This window comes from Schistocerca serialis, chromosome 7, assembly GCF_023864345.2.
Source record: "Schistocerca serialis cubense isolate TAMUIC-IGC-003099 chromosome 7, iqSchSeri2.2, whole genome shotgun sequence".
NCBI lineage: Eukaryota > Metazoa > Arthropoda > Insecta > Orthoptera > Acrididae > Schistocerca > Schistocerca serialis.
Window position 1 is genome coordinate 197,336,064 of NC_064644.1, and position 25,474 is coordinate 197,361,537.

The 25,474-nt window shown below is 46.0% G+C and overlaps 1 protein-coding gene across 1 annotated transcript in view; it reads right to left on the minus strand.

The window, feature by feature from the left end:
- Nucleotides 1–25,474, minus strand: part of LOC126412970 (venom carboxylesterase-6-like) — a 174,099-nt gene that overhangs the window by 52,703 nt on the left and 95,922 nt on the right. The window contains exons 3-4 of the mRNA XM_050082861.1: nt 21,534–21,807; nt 5,874–6,059 (exon numbers count right to left, since the gene is read on the minus strand). Of these exons, the coding sequence (XP_049938818.1) occupies nt 5,874–6,059; nt 21,534–21,807 (460 nt within the window). The remainder of the gene's footprint in view (nt 1–5,873; nt 6,060–21,533; nt 21,808–25,474) is intronic.

Below are 25,474 nucleotides of genomic sequence, written 5' to 3' on the forward strand. Positions count from 1 at the left end.
CTCCATGAAGCTGGGCTACGGTCCCGCACACCGTTAGGCCGTCTTCCGCTCACGCCCCAACATCGTGCAGCCCGCCTCCAGTGGTGTCGCGACAGGCGTGAATGGAGGGACGAATGGAGACGTGTCGTCTTCAGCGATGAGAGTCGCTTCTGCCTTGGTGCCAATGATGGTCGTATGCGTGTTTGGCGCCGTGCAGGTGAGCGCCACAATCAGGACTGCATACGACCGAGGCACACAGGGCCAACACCCGGCATCATGGTGTGGGGAGCGATCTCCTACACTGGTCGTACACCACTGGTGATCGTCGAGGGGACACTGAATAGTGCACGGTACATCCAAACCGTCATCGAACCCATCGTTCTACCATTCCTAGACCGGTAAGGGAACTTGCTGTTCCAACAGGACAATGCACGTCCGCATGTATCCTGTGCCACCCAACGTGCTCTAGAAGGTGTAAGCCAACTACCCTGGCCAGCAAGATCTCCGGATCTGTCCTCTATTGAGCATGTTTGGGACTGGATGAAGCGTCGTCTCACGCGGTCTGCACGTCCAGCGCGAACGCTGGTCCAACTGAGGCGCCAGGTGGAAATGGCATGGCAAGCCGTTCCACAGGACTACATCCAGCATCTCTACGATCGTCTCCATGGGAGAATAGCAGCCTGCATTGCTGCGAAAGGTGGATATACACTGTACTAGTGCCGACATTGTGCATGCTCTGTTGCCTGTGTCTATGTGCCTGTGGTTCTGTCAGTGTGATCATGTGATGTATCTGACCCCAGGAATGTGTCAATAAAGTTTCCCCTTCCTGGGACAATGAATTCACGGTGTTCTTATTTCAATTTCCAGGAGTGTATGAGATGCCGGCCGGAGTGGCCGTGCGGTTCTGGGCGCTACAGTATGGAACCGAGCGACCACTACGGTCGCAGGTTCGAATCCTGCCTCGGGCATGGATGTGTGTGATGTCCTTAGGTTAGTTAGGTTTAATTAGTTCTAAGTTCTAGGCGACTGATGACCTCAGAAGTTAAGTCGCATAGTGGTCAGAGCCATTTTGATACATGAGATGAGGGTGCAGCTTAAAGCACGTTGTGCCTCGGGAATCAGATAGAAGTTTACGTGTTCTGCGTAACTGAAGCATTTGAAAAATAAAGTTTCAAACCAAATTCTGCGACTGTCTGGGCTGCAGAATTCCATAGCTCTGCTGTTGCCTGGGGAAAAGCAGTCTTCTGCTAAAAAGTGTGGTGTGCAACTGCAAGCGAGAATCCTATGATAACATCAAGCAGCATGTAGCACTTATAGTAGAGGCGGTAGCAGAAACTGAAAGGTGGATAAAATATATTTGCTAGAATACCTGAGGGAAGATAGGTGTTGTACATGGACTGAAGAATGTTTCTTCTGATCTGTAGTGTCTTGTGTAATGACATTAATGATGAACCAGTATCAGAATTTATTAGGTGATAACAAAATGTGTTTAGCACTGCTGTAGTCACGTCGTAACCACAATCAAGTCCAAATCCGGAAGCAGAGTTCTCAACGAAGTACTGAAAATGCGTTAATTGCAAATACCAACGACAGACAGGGCAGAACTGCCTCCTTCACGGGGAAGCCGTTGTTTATACTAGAGTATTCAAAAATAAGCAAATATTACAAACATAAGAAATTTCGAGAATTTTTCTAGATGCGATAAATTCTAAATAACAAACATTTGGTGTAGATCGCTTAGACTGTTTCTGATGTTCCTACGCACATACGGTCCTTGGTAAGTTGTGGCCTCTCGTGACAGTTGGTGATCCGAACATATCCTTGAACTCCCGCAGAGATTATCGCTGGTATGCAGATTTCTTTTGTGAGCCTTAGTGGCTTCACAATTTAACTGAGCAGTTAGACTGAGACCAAAGCTTGTTTCGTCCATAAAGGAGGGAGTAAACACATTTTCAACTGCAAGCAACTTCCCAGAGCAATGTTTGGTATGTGTGCTTGTTGGAATGGCCTCACCAATCTGAAATTCTGGTCTTCCACATTCTGTGACTGTCGTGATGCCTGCAAGAAGGCCCATCTGAGAATAATCCGATGACAACATTCTGTTAAAACACGTATTAGTAGGGCAATCAAGTCTTCGAATAAAACACTTGGGATACGGTTTTGCATTCACGACACCCAGGAATATATGGCACTGTACGACAGTATCGTTTGTTTTTCAGAGATGCGTATGGGACCTGAAGATGGCATAGTGGAATGCAGAAACTGGTTGTCAGAGTAAAATAACATCTCAATTACACGGCTGTTGTCAAATTTCATTGATATTTTCTTGACCAGCCGATGTCCCATGTCCATGACGGATCAACAGAAATTAGAATGGCTGTTTTCTATCATTGACAGTTATTCTTGCAGTACCTGTTACTGTCGGCTGGCCGTATTTACCATTTGAAACTTCAGCACAATGGCTTGAGTTTCGTGGAATATAGCGTTTTTTAGCTGGTGATGATAAGCATTCGACATTACAGGTAAATAAGCCCTAGAGTTGACTAGCAGCCGGATAGTTTGTGTGCCAATGAGGACGTCAATAAGATTTCCTGACCTCTTGGTAGCCGCCGTTCACGGAAAATTTTCATCTGTTTCGATCTCACCTCCATAGACGGTTGCATCACTTCGTTTTCCTGAATTTGGCGGCTATGTGAGCAGTTGGCACCTCTGTATGGCAACTGGGAACAGCTGCAGCGTGTTGCGGAGCGATCGCGGCCAGGCTATGCTGATAGCATTCGTCCAACACTCGAATACAATCGTCTGCAGTTGACTGGTGTGAATAGGACCGTTTTGATGGTTACCGTCTTGCAGCGTAATATTGACGAACACTTGTCTTGTGGAACATTCGATTGGGGACGGAGGTAGGTGCTAAAGATCGATACACTTCTTCTTCAACATTCTTTTATCAGTTCCCGATATATGAGGTCGACGTTCGTGTTTTCTCTCGCTTATTCGATCCGACAGTTCTGGATAGCAGAGAGAGGAGTATGAGAGAGCCTTCCACAAATGCTATATGGACCACATTCTGAGTCGGTCATTACCCTCCTCTTTCCAGTTACATTTCCTCAATTTGCTGGCACCACTTCATGAATTCCTCGTTTCTTGTGATATCCTTTACCAGCAGAGCCTGGCACAAGTCTTCTGTGGCTCCTTTCATCAAATGTGAGATTTTGTTGGCTTCTGTCATATTTGAATGCACAATGTGGCATAGGGCCAAAACATTCTGTTTGTAAGACTGAGTCGTTTCCCAACGACGTTGACCCTTGTTCTTCAGCTGTTCTTCCACCAAGTGGACTTGTTGCACCGAAAGTTTTCTGCAGGTTCGTTCTGGAATTTGTTCCAGCTATCGAGCTTCTCTTCGTTGTTTTCGGACCATTGCTGGGCTGTGTTGTCCAAGTAAAAGTACACGTTTACTAAACACATGGTACGAGGCGTGTTTTTTTAAGTAAGTACGGTTTTGAAATTAAAAAAAGACGTGCTAAGATATCTCAATAATTTTATTTTTACATGAAAGCCTGTACCTTAATGTACGCACTGACGCCATTACAGTCTGATTCTTCCTTATTTACGTTGTGTACTGAGTGTTTAAGATGCCTCCGATAATCGTGAGTCCCGCCGACTGTGAAGTACGGGCTGTTATAAGATTTCTCAATGCTAAAGGCCTAAAAGCGTTCGATATTCATCGTGAGATCTGTGCAGTTTACGGAGAAAACATTATGAGTGATGGAATGGTAAGAAAGTGGGTGAGAGCATTTAAAGATGCCCGCAAAAATGTTCATGATGAACAATGGAGTGGGCGTCCTTCGGTCTTAATGAAAGTTTGGCGCAGGAAATGGACAATAAGGAGAGAGAAAACAGACAGTTTACGATTTCCTCCTTGCGGGATGACTTTCCTAATGTTTCTCGTAGTGTTTTGTATGGCATTGTGCCCGAGCACTTGAATTACTAAAAATTGTGCGCACGTTGGGTACCGAAAAAGTTGACGGATGTGCACAAAACCAAACTTTTAGACAGTGCATTGACTTTCCTTGAGTGGTACCACAACGACGGTGATGATTTATTAAGCCAAATTGTTACGGGCAATGAAACATGGGTGGCCTCCGTCACACCAGAATCAAAGCAACTGTCCATGGAAGTTGAGCAAGGGCATCGTTTTGCTGCAAGACAATGGCCGTCCGCATGTGGTGAATCAGACCAAAGATCTCATCACATCTTTTCGATGGGAAACTCTAGATCATCCTCCGTACAGGCCCGATCTTACGCCCAGTAACTACCATCTGTTCCTGCACTTGAAGAAACACCTGGACGGTCAGCGTCTTCAAGACGATGACGAAGTTAAAACAGTGGTGATGCAGTGGTTAACAAGTCAGGCGTCAGACTTCTGTGAGGAAGGTATTCAAAAACTGGTACAATGTTATGACAAGCGCCTCAATATTGACGGAAATTACGTAGAAAAATAGATTAAGGTACAGGCTTTTATGTAAAAATAACATTATTTAGATATCTTAGCACGTCTTTTTTTAATTTCAAAACGGTACTTACTTAAAAAACACGCCTCGTATCATACCAACTGTCGTATCTGGCAACTCGGTCGAACCTCTTCACCCACTTTGTCGAGTCCTGACCATCGTCTCCAGAAAACACTGATGAATGCGTGATGTGCAGCTGACTTACTGTTTTTTTGGAATCCATTGGTCTCTAGAACGTACAGACCTTGGGAACTGCCGCGTCGGATTAGGTGAGCGGTCTAAGGCGCTGCAGTTTTGGACTGTGCGGCTGGTCCCGGCGGAGGTTCGAGCGCTCCCTCGGGCATGGGTGTGTGTGTGTTTGTCCTTAGGATAATTTAGGTTAAGTAGTGTGTAAGCTTAGGGACTGATGACGTTAGCAATTAAGTCCCATAAGATTGCACACACATTTGAACATTTTTGAACCTTGGGAACTATGTACTGCTTGTACTTTGGTTCCTGACCGTGTAGGCAATGGCTTTTTCGTTGCCTAATGGGAACCACGGTGATGTAGATGTTTCAAAGTACCCGGCGTCTCCACCAAAAAATGTCACATTGTAACGACAATCAAATTCAAATCAGAAAGCAGGGTCATCAGGAAGTACAACACCTACCACTGAAAGCACGTTAATTACAGACACAACGTACAGACAGAATAGAATTGCTTCCCGGAGGGCAGGTGCTGCTATTTATACAAACATGGAGTATTTCAGAATATGCAAACATTAAAAGCATATAAAAATGTAGAGTTGTGCTGGGGACCCACGACATGCCAACCAGCTATGCTAATCGTTACTCTCCATAGCATGCAGAACACCTCGCGGCAATCATATGTTTCCTGAGCTCGCGAAAACCCCAATCCATAGCATTAAAAGAGGAAAAAGAAGAGACTGTCTGAAGAAATCGAGTCCAAGACATTCGAATTACTAGTTGACAATAGCAGCAATGAGATGAGCTATGAGCAACACTTTAGGACTTAGTTATATGTTTGGGTGTGATGAAAACTCACCAACGTTGATGAAACCCTCCTGCTGGCGCACACAGTTTCACAAACTGGGTTAAATAAATTGGTAAGCATACAAAGCAATCATTGAGAACCAGAGTACTAAGTACGACAATGCAAAAAACTTTCGTAACACGAAAAGATCTAATTTCTTCTGAGTCCGCTACGTTTATGGGGCCTTTGGTACTAGATTTTTCGGACACTAGGAAATCAATGTAGACGAGACAACAGAAACCTGATGCACTATTAAAGACCTTCATCGCGACGCCCTGCCCAATTTCGAGTGTCGTTAGTGAAACTCATAAGGTGTGCCACTCTTGTCTGAAATGGGCTGATGTACTGACCTGCAGCGAGAGGCGATAACACCAGATGTGATGCAGAGCAGCCCCCAGAACTCTCACCGCCGATGGTCACCTGGTTGGGGTCCCCGCCAAATGCGGCGATGTTCTGCTGTACCCACTGCAGGGCCATCACCATGTCCTTCATGCCGGCGTTCCCAGGGATCACGTCGTCACCAGTGCTCAGCAAGCCTGCAAATGACGTCATAGCGCAACCATTAAAAAATTGGGTCATTCCAATTCCTCCTTCAGTATTCTCCCCTCCCTCCTCTTTCCTTCCCTCCCTCCCTCCCTCTCTCTCTCTCTCTCTCTCTCTCTCTCTCTCTCTCTCTCTCTCTCTCTCTCTCTCTCACACACACACACACACACATGGAACTGCTGACATCATGTGGTCAATGTAGCTCAGCGTCCAGTCGAGCACAACCACTTCAGACCATGTTCTGATCCCTGATGACTCTCCCAGACAACGTACTTTGTGTGGAGGAGAACTTTCATCAGCTCGAAAAGACTATAAGGAACACAGTTACTAGCACAAAACAAATAAATGAAGCGTTCCATAGAACGAATAGATTAGCTACACACACCATTAGCACAATGAATGTGCTATATAAAACTTCCTGGCAGATTAAAACTGTGTGCCCGACCGAGACTCGAACTCGGGACCTTTGCCTTTCGCGGGCAAGTGCTCTACCATCTTTTTTTTTTTTTTTTTTTTTTTTTTAACTCGGGACCTTTGCCTTTCGCGGGCCATGTGCTCTACCAACTTTTTTTTTCTTTTTTTTAATATATATAAATATGTTTTTTTTCGCGCTGACCACTTTTTTTTTTGTGTAACAGTAACAAACATAAACTGCTTCTAGCATTTTTTTTTTAAATATATAAGACGATAACTTTATAAAATAAAATTTTCTGGGAAACGTAAATAAGTGGACTTCCTTTTTTTTTACATACTAGTGAAAAAATAAAATAAAATATCCTTCTTCTGTCAGTACAAAACAATAACGTTCTACGTTCCTCTTTTAGGCGCGTACCTCACTAATCCCGTCATACCTCGCGTTGGTGTCGGGTACGTCTTCACGTGTGGTTGTGGATCCTCTCCACTGTCCTGGTCCTTTCGTGCTCTGATACTTATAGACAATAATTACATTCTCCTACCCGGGACACCCCAACTGGGTGGGGGATCAAGCAAGGCACTCCCTAAAAAATTTGCGTAATATGTTCGATATCTCGGATGTCTCATAAGCTGTGAGTGATGTTCCTGTAGTAAGGCCCAAAAGTCAACCACATTCTTACTGCCGTCTCGGAAAAGATAACGCACAGTCAAACCTCGAATCCAAGTCACTGCGTTTGTCTTCGTTCGGGGATAATATGTCCTATCTGGGAGAAGTAGTGTGCGTGGTTCTATTGTTTGCGGCCCCTCCCGAAGGAGGAAGGCGATCATTTTTTTGACCAAACACCATACGTCCACCGAAGGACCGCATATCAGGCGATGCTCCTCAGTGTCTATAACATTGCACTGCGGACACAGTGGCTCGTCCGCCATATGAATTTTATGCAACCTGGAACGAGTCACGTACTTCCCATTTACCACCTGATACCACAGTGCGCGCGTTCCCGTATCAAGGTGTGGGTGGTGCACTGTACGCCATACCACTGACCACGTAACTGTTGGTTGGCGGCGCTCTACGGCGTTATTCGGCCGTCGTCGAGTCAAGATGTGATATATATCACGTGCCGTCGCCGTCCTGGTAGTCGGTAGTTCCATATGTACATAACTGTGTTCCACAAAGAAAGTTCGCATATGGGCAAGCGATGGTGAGATGTGAGCCACCGCTACCGGAGCCGAAAGCGAAGTTGGAGCGAGTTCGTCTATCAAGCTGCCCGTCAGACTTGTCTGGTGTCGTGTCCACATCTTTATCATTGTGGTTACATAAATAGCCACTGCTCGGTCGCGTACGTGGACGAGTCCAAGACCTCCACGACTACGAGGAAGGGTGAGGGTTTCGTATCCTACCTTAAAAAGCAGACCTGTGCTCACAAAATATCCTAGTGCCGCCAGGATTCGGCGGGCCAACACCACCGGCATAGGAAGAACTTGTGCCAGGTGGGGGATGCGAGAGGCTAGATAAGTGTTGGCAAAGGTGACCCGTTGTATCATATCCAGTGCCCTTAACCTGTGACTTCGGACACTCGCACGAATTGTTTGCAGAAGATGTCTGTAACTCAGTGCCGCCGTGCGTCGAACGTCTGTAGTGAAGATAATTCCTAGGCATTTCATCTTGTTGATCGGCTGTAATGGTGCTACACTTCCCGTCGGGAGTCCTCTCCCGATGTTCATCGCTCCTGACTTTGCCATGTTCAGGCGACTTCCCGTAGCCATACAATACAAATTAATCCAATGCAAGGCCACTCTTGCCTCGTCGCCGGACCTTGCTAAAAACACTAGGTCATCTGCGTATGTTCGGCATATAAAAGTGTTGTGCCTTATCGTCATTCCTTGGAGTCGATTCCGGAGCCCGCAAAGCAGCGGCTCGACAACGATGGCATACAATATCGTTGACAGCGGGCACCCTTGTCTGACCGATCGTGAGATGGTGATGGGCCCCACCAAGCGTCCATTGATGAGCACTTTGGATGCGGCTCCGTGGAGTAGTCTCATGACGACGGTGACAAAACTTTCCGGAAACTTCATTTTCGTCATCACGTCCGTGAGATAAGCATGACTCAGCCTGTCAAATGCGCGATCGAAGTCTATCGATACCAATACACCCCGGAGACGACATGTTGAAGCCAGTGCGATAACATCGCGGTAGTCGCTGAGTGCCGTTTGTAAATTGCTAGCTCCTCCTAGCTGGGTTTGGTCGAGTGAAATCACTTGGCGTATCACGCGTTTAAAGCGTGCTGCAAGTATCCTGGCGTAGATCTTGTAGTCGCAATTAAGAAGGGTCAGTGGCCGGTAGGCCTGTATCCCTGTGCCGCCAGATGGTTTGTGGATGGGGATGATCATTCCTTCCACGAAGGAGGGTGGAAGAGTCACGTCGGGAGACATCAATTCGCAGTACATGGCAGTCCATCGTGGAATCATGAGATCTTTAAATGTACGATAGAACTCTAGCGGAAACCCGTCGGGCCCCGGCGATTTGTGCGACGCTCCCTTATCAATCGCTTCCATTACGTCGTCAACTGTTATTGCACCTGTTAACTCCAGGTTGGCCGACTCGTCGAGACACGCGGAGAGCGTTCGTCGGACCTCATGAAAGGCTGCCTGATCGTGTACCGCTTCTTGATATAGATGACCGTAGTGTTCCACGAAAGCGTTGGCAATGTCTTTTTGCGTTGTCATGCGGCGACCATCGGGCAGTACGACCGTCTGTATTAAGGTTCTGCGGCTACGTTGTTTTTCTCTGATAACGTGATACATCGACGGGGATTCTCCACGGACGCGTTCAAAGGCCCTTGCACGGATTGCGACACCCTCCAGTCGGCGACGGGTTATGGAAATTATTTGGGCCTGTGCTCGTTTTAAACCGGCACGACGCTCCTGTGAAGGTGCTTGTACAGAAAGTTCGCGCAGCATCGTGAAATAAAATTCCGTCGTGTATCGCCTCCACATCATCTGCTCTCTTCCGTATGCATTTAACGCTCGGCGCAATGCAGGATTAACGCATTCCAGCCACCACTGCAACGTCGTCGGATATGTCGGGAGGCGTCGTTCACACACGTTCCAAGTGTCTTCGACTAAGCGTCTGCACTCAGGTTCCCTAAGGTGTGCTGTATTCAGTTTCCAAACACTGCGACTCCTCCACACTTGTTGACGACTCAGGGAGACCGTGCATATATATGCTATGTGATCTGAAAAGGCGACAGGCCACAATTCCGCATCGAGGATCGCAGGTTCGAGACGACGTGTTACGTAAATGCGATCGAGACGACTTGCAGAGTGACTCGTGACGTAGGTGTATCCACGTCTGTCGCCATGTATCTTCTCCCATGTATCAATGAGATTCATGTCCTGTATGAGTTGCCGCAGCTCCGGGCACGAAGTATAACGTGGGTGTTGATCTTTTGGTGCGAGCACGCAGTTGAAGTCGCCTCCAAATAAGACATGTTCATACCGACCTAAGAATAGGGTTGCTATCTCCTCTGCGTAAAATCGGGATCGGTCGCGCCGTCTGTCTGACCCCGACGGTGCGTAAATGTTAACTACCCGTACTCCCAGCACTGTGAGCGCCAGTCCTCGCGCTGACGGCAGGTACACCACGTCCTCGGCTACTATGCCGCTACGTAGAAGTATCGCTGTTCCGCTGACGCCGTCGGTAGTAGGTGTAATGTACGTATCGTACTCATAGAGGTCGGGGAAGCTCTCAACACATACTTCCTGCAGCAGAACGATGTCGACTTCTGACGCATGCAATATGTCTCGTAATAATTGCAATTTGACAGGCGTTCTGATCGTATTAATATTAATAGAGGCCGTTCGATATGCCTGCAGCTGGTCCTCAGTGCATAAAGCGCACATGAACGCTTATGTTAATTTGTGTGCTGCTGACCGGTGACATGCTGTCCGTGCGTCAGTCTGCATCTTCTGCGCGGTTAACATCCGGTGGACGCAGCACTCGCCATGGCGGGTGCGTCGTCGGTGTGGGGGTCAGTATCGGAGTCGTCGGCCCAGTTCCTGTGCTGGAGGTCCAGCTCCCGTCGTGTCTCTCCGGCCGGGCTGACCGAAGGCTGTGGCGATGCTGCGGTGGGTGGCGGGACTCCTTCCGTCGGCTTTCCTTCCGGTGTGTCTGTATTTAACCCCTGTGTAGCATGATCCGCGTCGTACTGCTGTGGGGGAGGTACAACCTCCCGTTGCGCATCCGGATGCACTGTATCGACGTTACACCCAAGTTCGTCTGCCGTGGACTGCAGTAAGCAGGTATCCGACGGCGCTAGTCGTCGTTTCTTGTGGCGCTTCGGCGATCGTTGTTTGCGCGTGTGCGCCTCCGTATCCGAGCGCGGAAGTGACTCCCGGTGCTCAGGGACGAAAGCAGCTGTCGGCACAACAGCAGGATCAATTTCCATTTCTCCTAGCGATCCTTTCCGCTCGGTGAAGTGCGACGTCGGCGCTGGAGCGGCCGAGGCGTGCGTCGTTTCGTCACTGGAGGCGGTCTCTGCCGCAGTCGGGTGCCGTAAACTGTCAGGATTCTGTAGGTGGTCATTCTTCGGGATGGGATCCGTTCGAAACGCGTCCGCATACGTTAGTGGCAGCGGCGTCAACGTGGACGGAGGTACGGGTTCGCCGTTTGGAACTTGCACTATCCTCCGCTGGATACATTCGGAACGGACGTGGCCCTCTTTCCCGCAGCCTGAGCATGTTTTGGGTTGTCCATCGTATATGACTATAGCTCTGCATCCGCCGATGAACAAGTACGAGGGTACATGTTGTGTCAGTTCTATTCTGATTTGACGCACCCCATTGAGAACGGGGTAAGTCGTGAAGTTGGACCATTTTTCCTCAACGTGGCTAAGCACTCTTCCATATGGGCGTAAGGCGTCAACGACCAAGTCAGACGGAACCTCGAAGGGAAGTTCGAAAATACGTATGTTTCGTAAGCCCAGTCCTGCATGATCAATAGTGACTTCTCCAACATGTCCATCAGAGTGACGGAATTTGAGTCCATGTTTAGTATCTCGGATGATTCTGTCACATACTGCATCGTTAATCAGCTTGACGTAAACGACACTGCTCACTATGGAGAGGTGGATTCCGATAAGTTCGTTGTAGTCGAGTTTAACTTCGTCTCGTAGGAACCTTTCTATTTCGTAGGCTTTCGGTCGCGCATATTCATTCGAAAAACTAATCTTAAGAGTCGACTTTCGGTATGCATGTGCCATTCTATATCGAGTCGCCTAAACGCACGAGTACGCCGAAGAGGTAAACAACTGCGCGAGCGCGAACTTCTCCGGCAGGGACGTAAACAGACGTCCGTGCCGTAGCACCGCCGAAGGCAGACTGAACCATCTGAGCTACCGAAGCACGACTCACGCCCGGTCCTCACAGCTTTACTTCTGCCAGTATCTCGTCTCCTACCTTCCAAACTTTACAGAAGCTCTCCTGCGAACCTTGCAGAACTAGCACTCCTGAAAGAAAGGATACTACGGAGACATGGCCTAGCCACAGCCTGGGGGATGTTTCCAGAATGAGATTTTCACTCTGCAGCGGAGTGTGCGCTGATATGAAACTTCCTGGCAGATTAAAACTGTGTGCCCGACCGAGACTCGAACTCGGGACCTTTGCCTTTCGCGGGCAAGTGCTCTACCATCTGAGCTACCGAAGCACGACTAGGCCATGTCTCCGCAGTATCCTTTCTTTCAGGAGTGCTGGGTCTGCAAGTTTCGCAGGAGAGCTTCTGTAAAGTTTGGAAGGTAGGAGACGAGATACTGGCAGAAGTAAAGCTGTGAGGACATGTCTGGTAACAAGAAAAACACCAACACAGTTTCACTAATTACGAACCTATATTCGTCTCAAAAACACAAAAAAAGGAGACAGCCACTGCCTTCGTCATACATATCTAATTACGGCTAATCTCAGCACAGGCTTCTTCATTTTCCATTATCGTCACACGCTAATCCATCACTGCATCCAACACTGCAATCCAACACCGCAATCCAAGGTGATGCCGGCGCGGTAGACGCGAAACCAAATATCGGCCCTAGAAATGTCATTGATCACTTTCGTAATAATACTTCTTCACCTTCCCGGTATTACTTTTGTTCAAATGGTTCAAATGGCTCTGAGCACTATGGGACTCAACTGCTGAGGTCATTAGTCCCCTAGAACTTAGAACTAGTTAAACCTAACTAACCTAAGGACATCACAAACATCCATGCCCGAGGCAGGATTCGAACCTGCGACAGTAGTGGTCTTGCGGTTCCAGACTGCAGCGCCTTTAACCGCACGGCCACTTCGGCCGGCTATTATTTTTGTACAAAGGGGTCTAACCACGGCGATGGCGACTCCCTTCTCCGTTAAAGCCTTACATTTCAACAAAGACCTCCACACACTTCTACCCGCAACATGGCACTGGCTCAACTCCACACTCGCTCTCGCAACACGTCACGATCGATTGTCCGCCCTATCGACCTGTGCGAGTGCAAATTTATAGTAAGGGCCTACGGACGCCCTACAAGGTCCAGAATGCGAGATATCAGTTGTATTTGCGAATGGGCGTTTGGGGCTTTAGTAGCAAGATGTGAACTGCCGACCCAAACGCCAGGCGAGATATATTTATCGTTCAGCAGGCCAACGGCTATCCTTGTCTGTTGTCTTTGCTGCGACATCTGGAGTCGCGGTCTCCAAAAGTTGAACTTTCTGCTGCGCAGATAATACTGCCGCCACACACTGTGTCTGCATTAGTGATTAGATTAGTACTTGTTCCATAGATAATCAATACGATACTTCGTAATGATGTGCAACGTGTCAGGTTAATAAAAGGTGTCTATACAAGATGTTATACACTACTGGCCATTAAAATTGCTACACCAAGAAGAAATGCATATGATAAACGGGTATTCATTGGACAAATATATTATACTAGAACTGACATGTGATTACATTTTCACGCAGTTTGGGTGCATAGGTCCTGAGAAATCAGTACCCAGGACAACCACCTCTGGCGGTAATAACGGCCTTGATACGCCTGGGTATTCAGTCAAACAGAACTTGGATGGCGTGTACAGGTACAGCTGCCCATGCAGCTTCAACACGATACCACAGTTCATCAAGAGTAGTGACTGGCGTATTGTGACGAGCCAGTTGCTCGGTCACCATTGACCAGACGTTTTCAACTGGTGAGAGATCTGGAGAATGTGCTGGCCAGGGCAGCAGTAGAACATTTTCTGTATCCGAAAAGGCCCGTACAGGACCTGCAACATGTGGTCGTGCATTATCCTACTGAAATTTAGGGTTTCGCAGGGATCGAATGAAGGGTAGAGCCACGGGTCGTAACTCGGTTGCAATGTAACGTCCACTGTTCAAAGTGACGTCAATGCGAACAAGAGGTGACCGAGACATGTAACCAATGGCACCCCATACCATCACGCCGGGTGATACGCCAGTATGGCTATGACGAATACACGCTTCCAATGTGCGTTCACCGCGATGTTGCCAAACACGGATGCAACCATCATGATGCTGTAAACAGAACCTGGATTCATCCGAAAAAATGACGTTTTGCCATTTGTGCACCCAGGTTCGTCGTTGAGTACACCATCGCATGCGCTCCTGTCTGTGATGCAGCGTCAAGGGTAACCGCAGCTATGGACTCCGAGCTGATAGTCCATGCTGCTGCAAACGTCGTCGAACTGTTCGTGTAGATGATTGTTGTCTTGCAAACGTCCCCATTTGTTGACTCGGGGATCGAGACGTGGCTGCACGATCCGTTACAGCCATGCGGATAAGATGCCTGTCATCTCGACTGCTAGTGATACGAGGCCGTTGGGATCCAGAACGGCGTTCCGTATTACCCTCCTGAACCCACGGATTCCATATTCTGCTAACAGTCATTGAATCTCGACCAACGCGAGCAGCAATGTCGCGATATGATAATCCGCAATCGCGATAGGCTACAATCCGACCTTTGTCAAAGTCGGAAACGCGATGGTACGCATTTCTCCTCCTTACACGAGGCATCACAACAACGTTTCACCAGGCAACGCTGGTCAACTGCTGTTTGTGTATGAGAAACCTGTTGGAAACTTTCCTCACGTCAGCATGTTGTAGGTGTCGCCACCGGTGCCAACCTTGTGTGAATGCTCTGAAAAGCTAATCATTTTCATATCACAGCATCTTCTTCCTGTCGGTTAAATTTCGCGTCTGTAGCACGTCATCTTCGTGGTGTAGCAATTTTAATGGCCAGTAGTGTAGACTACAGTCAGCTCCCTGGAGGCACACAGACTCTCTGTCACCAAAAATATCTCGGGTAAGGGCCAGTTCTGAAAAATGGGGGCTCTTTTAGGGACAGAGATGGCTTAATCCTTACTCATTGTGTTCCAAGGCTTTTATACATGAGCAGGTACGAGTTAACAAGACGTTTTGAAGAACAAGCTTCTTCCAGCATTGCCAAATACAGTTAAAGGTCGGGAAAGTCTGCACGTGTTCTCTTTCGCTATGGCTGTGCACCAATGCAGCTGGCGAACGCGACACAGGAGTTTATTTGTGGATCCTAGCGTTTTATCTCTTTCTCCAGCGATGAAAGACACACACAGTGGTTGCACACTCACCGGTCATGGTGTTATTGCATCAGCAATTTACCGCTGGTCAAAATAGACGCTGTGAACAAAAAATGCGTTGACAGTTCATGTAGTACGGTGTGTGAGGAAAGTTTTTGTGGAGCTGATTAGTGCGGTATTCCGTGTGGTACAATAACGTGTCTGCAAGACATCATTTGAGTGCTTAAGATCGTATGCGAGCAGTTGGACGGCTGGGAGCTGGTCAAAGTAATGCTATTGTGTCTATAGTAATGGGTGCGTCCAAAAGTGTCATCTTGCGGCTGCTGAAGGAGGAAATGCTAAGCGAAAGCTTGCTGGTGGTCGTAGACGGACCACCATACCTCAAGAGGATCGGTACGTAACCCTAGTGGAGAAACGGGACAGACAGCTCACTCCTAGCCTGACCACTTCATACCTTGCAGTCGCCACTGGTGCCTCTGCCAGAACCATTTCATGACGATTAAATCAGGCTGCTTTGTACGCTCGGAAGCGTTTTAAATGCATCCCACTTTAACCACGTCATCGTCGAGAAAGAGTTCCCTGGTGTATAGTGCGTAAAACAGTGTTGGTTGCGGTCAGGAACAGTGATCTGGAGTGATGTTCTCCGCCGAATGCTGCTTTACTGTGGCAGAGTGATTCTGGCCACATCTACATCTACGTGACTACTCTGGTATTCACAATAAAGTGCGTGGCAGAGGGTTCAATGAACCACCTTCAAGCTGTCTCTGTACCGTTCACTCTCGAACGGCACGCGGGAAAAACGAGTACTTAAATTTTTCTGTGCGAGCCCTGATTTCTCTTATTTTATCGTGATGATCATTTCTCCCTATGTAGGTGGGTGCCAACAGAATGTTTTTGCAGTCGGAGGAGAAAACTGGTGATTGAAATTTCATGAGAAGATCCCGTGGCAACGAAAAACGCCTTTGTTTCAATGATTGCCACTCCAATTCACATATCATGTCTGTGACACTATCTCCCCTATTTCGCGATAATACAAAACAAGCTGCCCTTCTTTGTATTTTTTCGATGTCAGTCCCACCTGATGCGGATCCCATACTGCACAGCAATACCCCAGAACAGGGCGGACAAGCGTGGTGTAAGCAGTCTCTTTAGTAGACCTGTTGCACCTTCTGAGTGTTCTGCCAATGAATCGCAGTCTTTGGTTTGCTCTACACACATTATTATCTGTGTGATCGTTCCAATTTAGGTTATTTGTAATTGTAATCCCTAAGTATTTCGCTGAATTTACAGCCTTCAGATTTGTGTGACTTATCGCGTAATCGAAATTTAGCTGATTTCTTTTAGTACTCATGTAAATAGCTTCACACTTTTCTTTATTCAGGGTCAATTGCTTCTTTTCGCACCATACAGATATCTTATCTAAATCATTTTGCAAGTCGTTTTGATCGTCTGATGACTTTACAAGACGGTAAATGACAGCATCATCTGCAAACAATCTAAGACGGCTGCTCAGATTGTCTCCTATGTCGTTAATTTAAATCAGGAACAATAGAGGGCCTATAGAACTTCCTTGGGGAACGCCGGATATTGCTTCTGTTTCACTCGATGACTTTCCATCTATTACTACGAACTGTGACCTTTCTGACAGGAAATCACGAATCCAGTAGCACAACTGAGGCGATACTCCGTAGGCACGTAACATGATTAGAAGACGCTTATGAGGAACGGTGTCGAAAGCCTTCTGGAAATCTAAAAATATGGAATCAATTTGACATCTCCTGTCAATAGCACTTCATGAGTATAAAGAGCTAGTTGTGTTTTCACAAGAACGATATTTTCTGAATCCGTGCTGACTACGTGTCAATAAATCGTTTTCTTCGAGGTACTTCATAACGTTCGAATACAGTATATGTTCCAAAACCCTACTTCAAATGGACGTTAGTGATATTGTTGTTGTTGTGGTCTTCAGTCCTGAGACTGGTTTGATGCAGCTCTCCATGCTACTCTATCCTGTGCAAGCTTCATCTCCCAGTAACTACTGCAACCTACATCTTTCTGAATCCACGCTCCGATCCGTAGAACGCCAGTTTTCTTTCTCCTGATAACGACGTCCTCTTGAGTAGTCCCCGCCCGGAGATCCGAATGGGGGACTATTTTACCTCCGGAATATTTTACCCAAGAGGACGCCATCATCATTTAACCATACAGTAAAGCTGCATGCCCTCGGGAAAAATTACGGCTGTAGTTTCCCCTTGCTTTCAGCCGTTCGCAGTACCAGCACAGCAAGGCCGTTTTGGTTAGTGTTACAAGGCCAGATCAGTCAATCATCCAGACTGTTGCCCCTGCAACTACTGAAAAGCGTGCTGCCCCTCATCAGGAACCACACGTTTGTCTGGCCTTTCAACAGATACCCCTACGTTGTGGTTGCATCTACGGTACGGCTATCTGTATCGCTGAGGCACGCAAGACTCCCCACCAACGGCAATAGGCCGGTAATTCAGCGGATTACTCCTACTTCCCTTTTTGGGTGTTGGTGTGACCTGAGCATTTTTCAGTCTTTAGGTACGGATCTTTCTGTGAGCGAGTGGTTGAATATAATTGCTAAACATGGAGCTATTTTATCAGCATACTCTGAGAGGAACCTAACTGGTATACAATCTGGACTGGAGGCCTTGCCTTTATTAAGTGATTGAAGCTGCTTTGTTACACCGAGGATATCTACTTCTATGTTTCTCATCAGTTAGTGTGGAGAGAGGGGAACGCGTTGCACACCACAGAATAATCATGAACGTCCTCGGTAAGGCCCAAGCGTTATGGTGTGGGCAGGCACTGCGCACAATGGGCAAACACAATGCGTATCTTTGTGCGAGCTACCGTTACAGCTCGTCGATATTGCAGAGAGATTATTCTGGATCATGTCCGTCTCTTTAGGGTGCGGGAGGTCCCGACATTCCGTTTCTGGACGCGAATACCAGCCCACGTAAGATCGATGCGGTGTAGGACAGAGTATACAATGAGGAACTTATGGATGGCCTGCGTGTTATAGACCATGCCTGGAATCCTCTTGGCAGACTTGTTTCTCAGTGAAGACGCTCTCCCTGAAATGTGCAAGAAGCGAAAACCACCTTGAGAGAGGAGTGGAACAATATCCCCCCAACGACTCCTAAAAATTTGTTAGCCAGCATAAATAACAGGTGCAAAATATGCATTAGTGCCTAAGGAGAGTGTAATCCTCACCTTTATGTTGGTATTCTGACCTGTGTTAAACATGAATGGTAGGCCTATTTATGTCTGCCATACTACTTTCCTACTTATACAAGTTTTCGCTATAAATATATCACTCCTCCTCTGTTATGTATTTACATTGTTTCGTGTCATCCGTCATTGCCTGTGATTGTTCCCGTCCAACAACGTCTCTCTTCAGTAGCATTACATATTTTTTATCATTATTTTGTGAATACGGAAATCGAAGACCTTAGAAATTTAACGTATGCATAGATCACAAGGAAAATATCTAAACTACAGCTTTGAAATGATATGCTACATGCTCAAGAATTAACAATGATCCAGAAAATGTAGAATACATTTCTTTGTTTCCGTTCATGATCAAGAACTTTTTAAGTCCTCGGACTACCGGTATCGGTCAGCAACGACCACCTTCGGATCTGTTTTAAAAATATGTCCTAATATAAAGGAGTCATAGTGGCATCGTCAAAAGATAAACACAAAATCATTTCAGCATCGTCATATATAAATTAAATATCCTATATACTATAGTCATTTTGTTAACAGCACTACTGTTCAAAACAAACTGAGCTGATTTGATATTTATCTTTTGACGATGGTCCATTATATTAGGACATGTGCTTAAAACAGATCTGAAGATGGTCATTGTTGACCGAAACTGGTAGTCTGAGGACCTAACAAATTTGTGATTAGAGATGGAAATAAAGAAATTTATTCTATATACAAATTTATTGAAATAACTTACAGAATCTGTTATGAAACGTTCCCTTAGAAAAAAAATTATAAATGACAGTGCTGGAAAACCTCTACGTTATTTGATTTTCAAACAGCTGAGCAAAACTGAACGTATTCAGACATTTCTCTGTTTACTTATTCTGATCAACAGTAAACTGACACACAATTTTTTTTTAGCGCAACGCAATCTGACTTTCAATAATCCCTACAAAAGAATGGCCCTGACTAACAATAACCTATACCTTTCATAAATCACTTACCTCACAAAAATCTTCGTTACTCAAACTACTGCAGTACAGCGTGCGCCAATACTGTCAGCTAAGTAAAGGATTCTAACTACTGAAGGCACTAGTTACAAAAAGGTACGGCCAAACTTTCAGGAAACATTCCTCACACAAAAAGGAAGAAAATATGTTATGTGAACATGTGTCCGGGAACGCTTACTTTCTATGTTAGAGCTCATTTTATTACTTCTCTTCAAATCACATTAATCATGGAATGGAAACACACAGCAACAGAACGTACCAGCGTGACTTCAAACACTTTGTTACAGGAAATGTTCAAAATGTCCTCCGTTAGCGAGGATACTTGCATCCACCCTCCGTCGCATGGAATCCCTGATGCGCTGATGCACCCCTGGAGAATGGCGTATTGTATCACAGCCGTCCACAATACGAGCACGAAGTGTCTCTACATTTGGTACCGGGGTTGCGTAGACAAGGGCTTTCAAATGCCCCCATAAATGAAAGTCAAGGGGGTTGAGGTCAGGAGAGTGTGGAGACCATGGAATTGGTCCGCCTCTACCAATCCATCGGTCACCGAATCTGTTGTTGAGAAGCGTACAAACACTTCGACTGAAATGTGCAGGAGCTCCATCGTGCATGAACCACATGTTGTGTCGTACTTGTAAAGGCACATGTTCTAGCAGCACAGGTAGAGTATCCAGTATGAAATCATGATAACGTGCTCCATTGAGCGTAGGTGGACGAAACTAAAATGAGCTCTAACATGGAAATTAAGCGCTTCCGGACACATGTCCACGTAACATCTTTTCTTTATTTGTGTGTGAGGAATTTTTCCTGAAAGTTTGGCCGTACCTTTTTGTAACACCCTACGCTGCTGGCGGCTCACCTCCAACTGCACAACGCTATGCACTGTTCACATCCAACTGTCCAACACTACAACAGTGAATATTCCAACAATGCCAACCAGTCACAGACTGCACACAGCACAGTCAGTGATTTTCATACAGAGCGCTACGTGGCATTACCAGCATGAACACCTAAACAGCCTACTTACATAAGAGCGCTACGTGGCGTTACCAACGTAAAAACCTAAACAGCCTACTTACACTGTAGATGTGTAATGTTGTAGCAAACAACCTCAAGTTTAATTCACAAAGTGCATCAGTACAGCATTCCGCCACCACGAGCGCCAGCGTGGTGCAGTATTGAAAGGGCTCCTTTCACTGCTGCAGCGTGTGCTCGTTGTGTGTTTTGCTTTCAAGAAACGAACTCTGCAACAACGGTTCGTCGTAAATTTCACAGTGATTACGCTAAAAAAAGGCCAAGCAGGCCTACCTATTACTCTTAGCACAAGAACTTTGTTGAGACGGGTTGTTCACTACGACATGGTCAGCAGGTCGCCCGCGTATTGATTATTACGTCGAACAGGTTAGGGAGAGCTTTGCCTGCAGTCCACAAAAATCAACGCGATGTGCGTCTCGCTTGACTGGCATTCTACAAAAGATTGGCGAGTACTGCGTAGACGTTTACACTTGAAACCATCCAGATTCACAATGGCACAGTGTATTAGTGATGCAGGTAAGATTACTTATGGGGATTGGCCGTGAAGGACCAATCACATGACCACCTCACCCCTCAAACTTGACACCACTGGATTTCTTTCTCTGCAGTTTTATTAAAGACGGTATGAATGTTCCTCCCCTACTAAATCATTTAGCCGACCTGAGAAACCCAGCCGCGCGGGATTAGCCGAACGGTCTAGGACGCTGAAGTCATGGACTGTTCAGCTGGTCCTGGAGAAGGTTCGAGTCCTCCCTCGGGCATGTGTGTGTGTGTGTGTTTGTCCTTAGGATAATTTAGGTTAAGTAGTGTGTAAGCTTAGGGACCGATGACCTAGTAGTGTGTAAGCTGAGGGACCGATGACCTTAGCAGTTAAATCCCACAAGATTTCACACACATTTGAACATTTGAGAAATCGAATCTACCCTCCCATTGCACAAGTTACGCCCGATTTGCTGCAACGAGTGTGGAAGGAAATGATTACCGGCGGGATGTTTGCCGCATCACAAACAGCAGTCAGATCGAATCAAAACGACAGCTGACGCCTTTATCTGTAACTTGAGGTTGTTTCCTACAAAATGACACATCTGACGATTCTGTAAGTCACCTCAATAAATTTCAACTCATTGCAGAGTTTTAAAGTCCTTTTGACTCACCCTGTACTTACCCAATGCTCCAACTCGTGGCTGGACAGCGACTACAATGATGTCTTGCGACAGAAAGAGGTCTGGACCCACGTTTACCGAAGACCCGCCTTTGAAGGCGCCTCCAGGAAACCATGTAAGCACAGGAAAAGGTCCTGACGCGTTGTAAGGGACGAACACGTTGACGTAGAGGCAGTCCTCGGAACCCTCGTAACGCTGACCCATGTTCTGCGCGCAGGAGGATGGCTGCTCCAAGGCATCGCGGTCACCCTCCCAGCTGGCCGGGGGCTGCGGTGCCTGCCAACACAACAGGTTCGTCAGGTTATCAAACGTCCCCTTAGAAAAAATTTATGAATTACCGTGCTGATAAAACTCTTACGCTATTTGATTTTCAAACAGCTGAGCAAAACTGAACGTACTCAGACATTTCGCTCTTTACCTAGTCTGATCATCACTAAACTGACACACAATATTTTTAGCGCAACGCAATCTGACTTTCAATAATCCCTACAAAAGAATGGCCCTGACTAACATTAACCTATACCTTTCACAAATCACTTACCTCACAAAAATCTTCGTTAGTCGAACTACTGCAATACAGTGAGCGCCACTACTGCCAGATAAATAAAAGATTCAAACTACTGAAGGCACTAACTACTGATAGGCATAGTTAGCAGATGAAAGATTTTGATAGAGAACAAACAATGTATTTACCTTAATAGTGTTCAAAAGTCATAATACATATAGCAGTTCATGACATCCAGTCTTACAAATTTACTGTCTCTGATGGACACACGTCCAGATCATCCGCTCTCAAAACTCCGCCGTTTCTCTCCCCACATCTACCACTGCTGGCGGCTCACCTCCAACTGCGCATCGGTACGCGCTGTTAACAGCCAACTGCCCAACACTACAATAGCGACTATTTCAACAATGCCCACCAGCCACAGACTGCACACAGCACAGTCAGTGATTTTCATATAGAGCGCTACGTGGCGTTAACAATATAAAAACCTAAACAGCCTACTTACAAGGTCACTAGGCAGGTATTCGCTATAGTATGGACCTAATTCAGAGCCCTACGAAGGTCCTCTAGTTGCCTGCAGTCGAAAACCTCTCCTCTCAAGAGGACAAAGCGATTCGCGCTAGCTATAGGGCGTTCAGAAATTCCCATTACAGGCTACTGGGACTTGTAGAAGGGGGTGAATTCATAAAAAAAATGGTTCAAATGGCTCTGAGCACTATGGGACTTAACATCTATGGTCATCAGTCCCCTAGAACTTAGAACTACTTAAACCTAACTAAGCTAAGGAAATCACAAAACACCCAGTCATCACGGAGTTCATAAAATTTTGAATAGGAACCCAGGTCCAGAAACGTACCGTTGCCGTTCTACAGCCGTTTGAGACCATGTTTGCTAGGCAGGTTTGCAACAGAGTACTCATGGTGGACTGTTCTTTAGTCAGATTGGCTGATTTCATTTGATGTTTGTCCTACCTCGGCCGGCCGAGGTGGCCGTGCGGTTCTAGGCGCTACAGTCTGGAACCGCGCGACCACTACGGTCGCGGGTTCGAATCCTGCCTCGGTCATGGATGTGTGTGATGTCCTTAGGTTAGTTAGGTTTAAGTAGTTCTAAGTTCTAGGGAACTGATGACCTTAGAAGTTAAGTCCCATAGTGCTCAGAGCCATTTGAACCATTTTGTCCTACCTCTCTCACCTGGTTCAAGCCACATTCACGTGTGTGTGTGTGTGTGTGTGTGTGTGTGTGTGTGTGTGTGTTTGTATGTGTGTGTGTGTGTGTGTGTGTGTGTGTTGTGTGTGTGTGTGTGTGTGTGTGTGTGTTTGTTAGAAGTAGTATGGAGTGCTGGAGGTAGTATGGATGTAGTTGTTAGTCATCCACAACATAACAGATGGTGCTGGAGGCAACATTATTTGCATGCATAATTTCTGATATACTCGTTAACGGGTTCTTTTCAACATGGTGCAGTACAGCCTCTTCCAGTTTGGATGTGCGGCATCTATTTGGAACACCACAGTCATGCCTGCTGATGGTGAAGGTCTCCTTTCTCGAACTGCGTAATTGTGCCAAAAAGGAATGTGATGGTGTCGGACATCCTGTATAACTATCTTGATAAAGGCGACGCCGTACAGCTGGATCATGTCGGTTTACTCTGCAGGCATGTAATCAACCAAGTTGCTCTAACACTCACAGACATGTGATAGAGGCTTGAAACAGTGAAAGAGCTTGGATAGAAGTCAAATGATATCAGCTAATCCAACGTAAGCAACCCCCCCCCCCCCTACCCCCTCACCATGACTATTCTACACAGCAAACACGTTTTCAAATGCCTGTAGCACGGAACCGGTACGTTTCCGGACGTGGACTCCTATTCATAATATTATGTACTCGTTCCCCCTCCCCCCCCCACCCCCACCCCCCTACAAGTCCTAGAAGTTTGTATCGGGAATTCACGAACACCCTGCATATATGGAATGTGAAGGCAGCCAGGAACTTGCTGGTGGCGATTACTGTGATAGCGCAGACGGCTTCAGTGCCATAGAGATGATGGTTACCTCTTGGTTACAACTCTGTTCCAACACAGGGATGACAAACATGGTATATATTATTTCTCAAGTCAACACCCCATTTCCTCAACACATACCAATCTTACAGGGATGAATGAGATGTCATTAGAAAGGTTTTTTAAACGGCTTCAGCCATTGCATACCAATTTTTCTCTAATACCATTCGTGAAAAATTTTATCATAAAAGAGACTTTTAAATATCATAGGCAAAAGACCGTCAGGAATGGCCACCTACTTACCTTATTTTACGAAGCTAAATTATTCATCGCAAATAAGAGACGCCCTTTTCATATTATCTTATTACAACTACCATTTTATTTGCTTTAAATAACTGGATAATTTGTGTGCAGTAATGTCATAGCTAATAACCGTTCCGGTGCGGTCGTCCATTATCTCTGCCCATCGTACTAGTTGACTTTTCTAAACGAATATACTTTCCGAAACGACAAACATATTTTTGTCGCTGTCGCTTTGAGATGAGATTTACCTATTGCCACTATGGCTTATCGTACATGAAGTACGAGGTGCAGTTAATATCTCAAAATACAGTTATAATTTATGGTAGTCTCATTGTTATACCACGTAAGAAGCGAACACTACGTTCTAACCTTTACATTTCGCACTTAATTATTTCTTTGTATTTTATATTTGTATTTGATACTAAACTTTCCTTCAACAACAGGTAAATAATATAAATACAACGGTCGAAATTTAGAAATTACAAAAAAATGGTTCAAATAGCTCTGAGCACTATGGGACTCAACTGCTGTGGTCATAAGTCCCCTAGAACTTAGAACTACTTAAACGTAACTAACCTAAGGACATCACACACATCCATGCCCAAGGCAGGATTCGAACCTGCGACCGCAGCGGTCGTGCGGTTCCAGACTGTAGCTCCTTTAACCTCTCGGCCACTCCGGCCGGCTAGAAATTACAAGCAACTAATGATAGCCAAACATTGTCTTGAGCGGTAAATTACATTTATTTACTTCTTTTTATTTTGTATTTCTATTTTATCATTAATTATAAACTTTTGTCAACAACAAAATCTATACGAAGATAACGTTCTTATGTCAAATATCGTTTGCACCGAGGTATTGTAAAGCACTACAGAATTTTGTTCAAAATTATGTGCATGAAATATATATCTAAGGACATATAATAAATTCATGATTATTATTTCACGTCGTTCGTTTCATTTTTGAAGATGTTTTCTCTTCATTCCCACAACTACGCTTTCCGCAATGACTACACGTATTCCAAATACTGTCTTTATTTAAAACTATGGAAGTGCGAAAGTTTCGCACCAGGTCTCCTAGTCGCGTAAAAAGGATCTATATAGCCAATGCATGGCAGTTCGAAATGTCGGTGTAAGAAG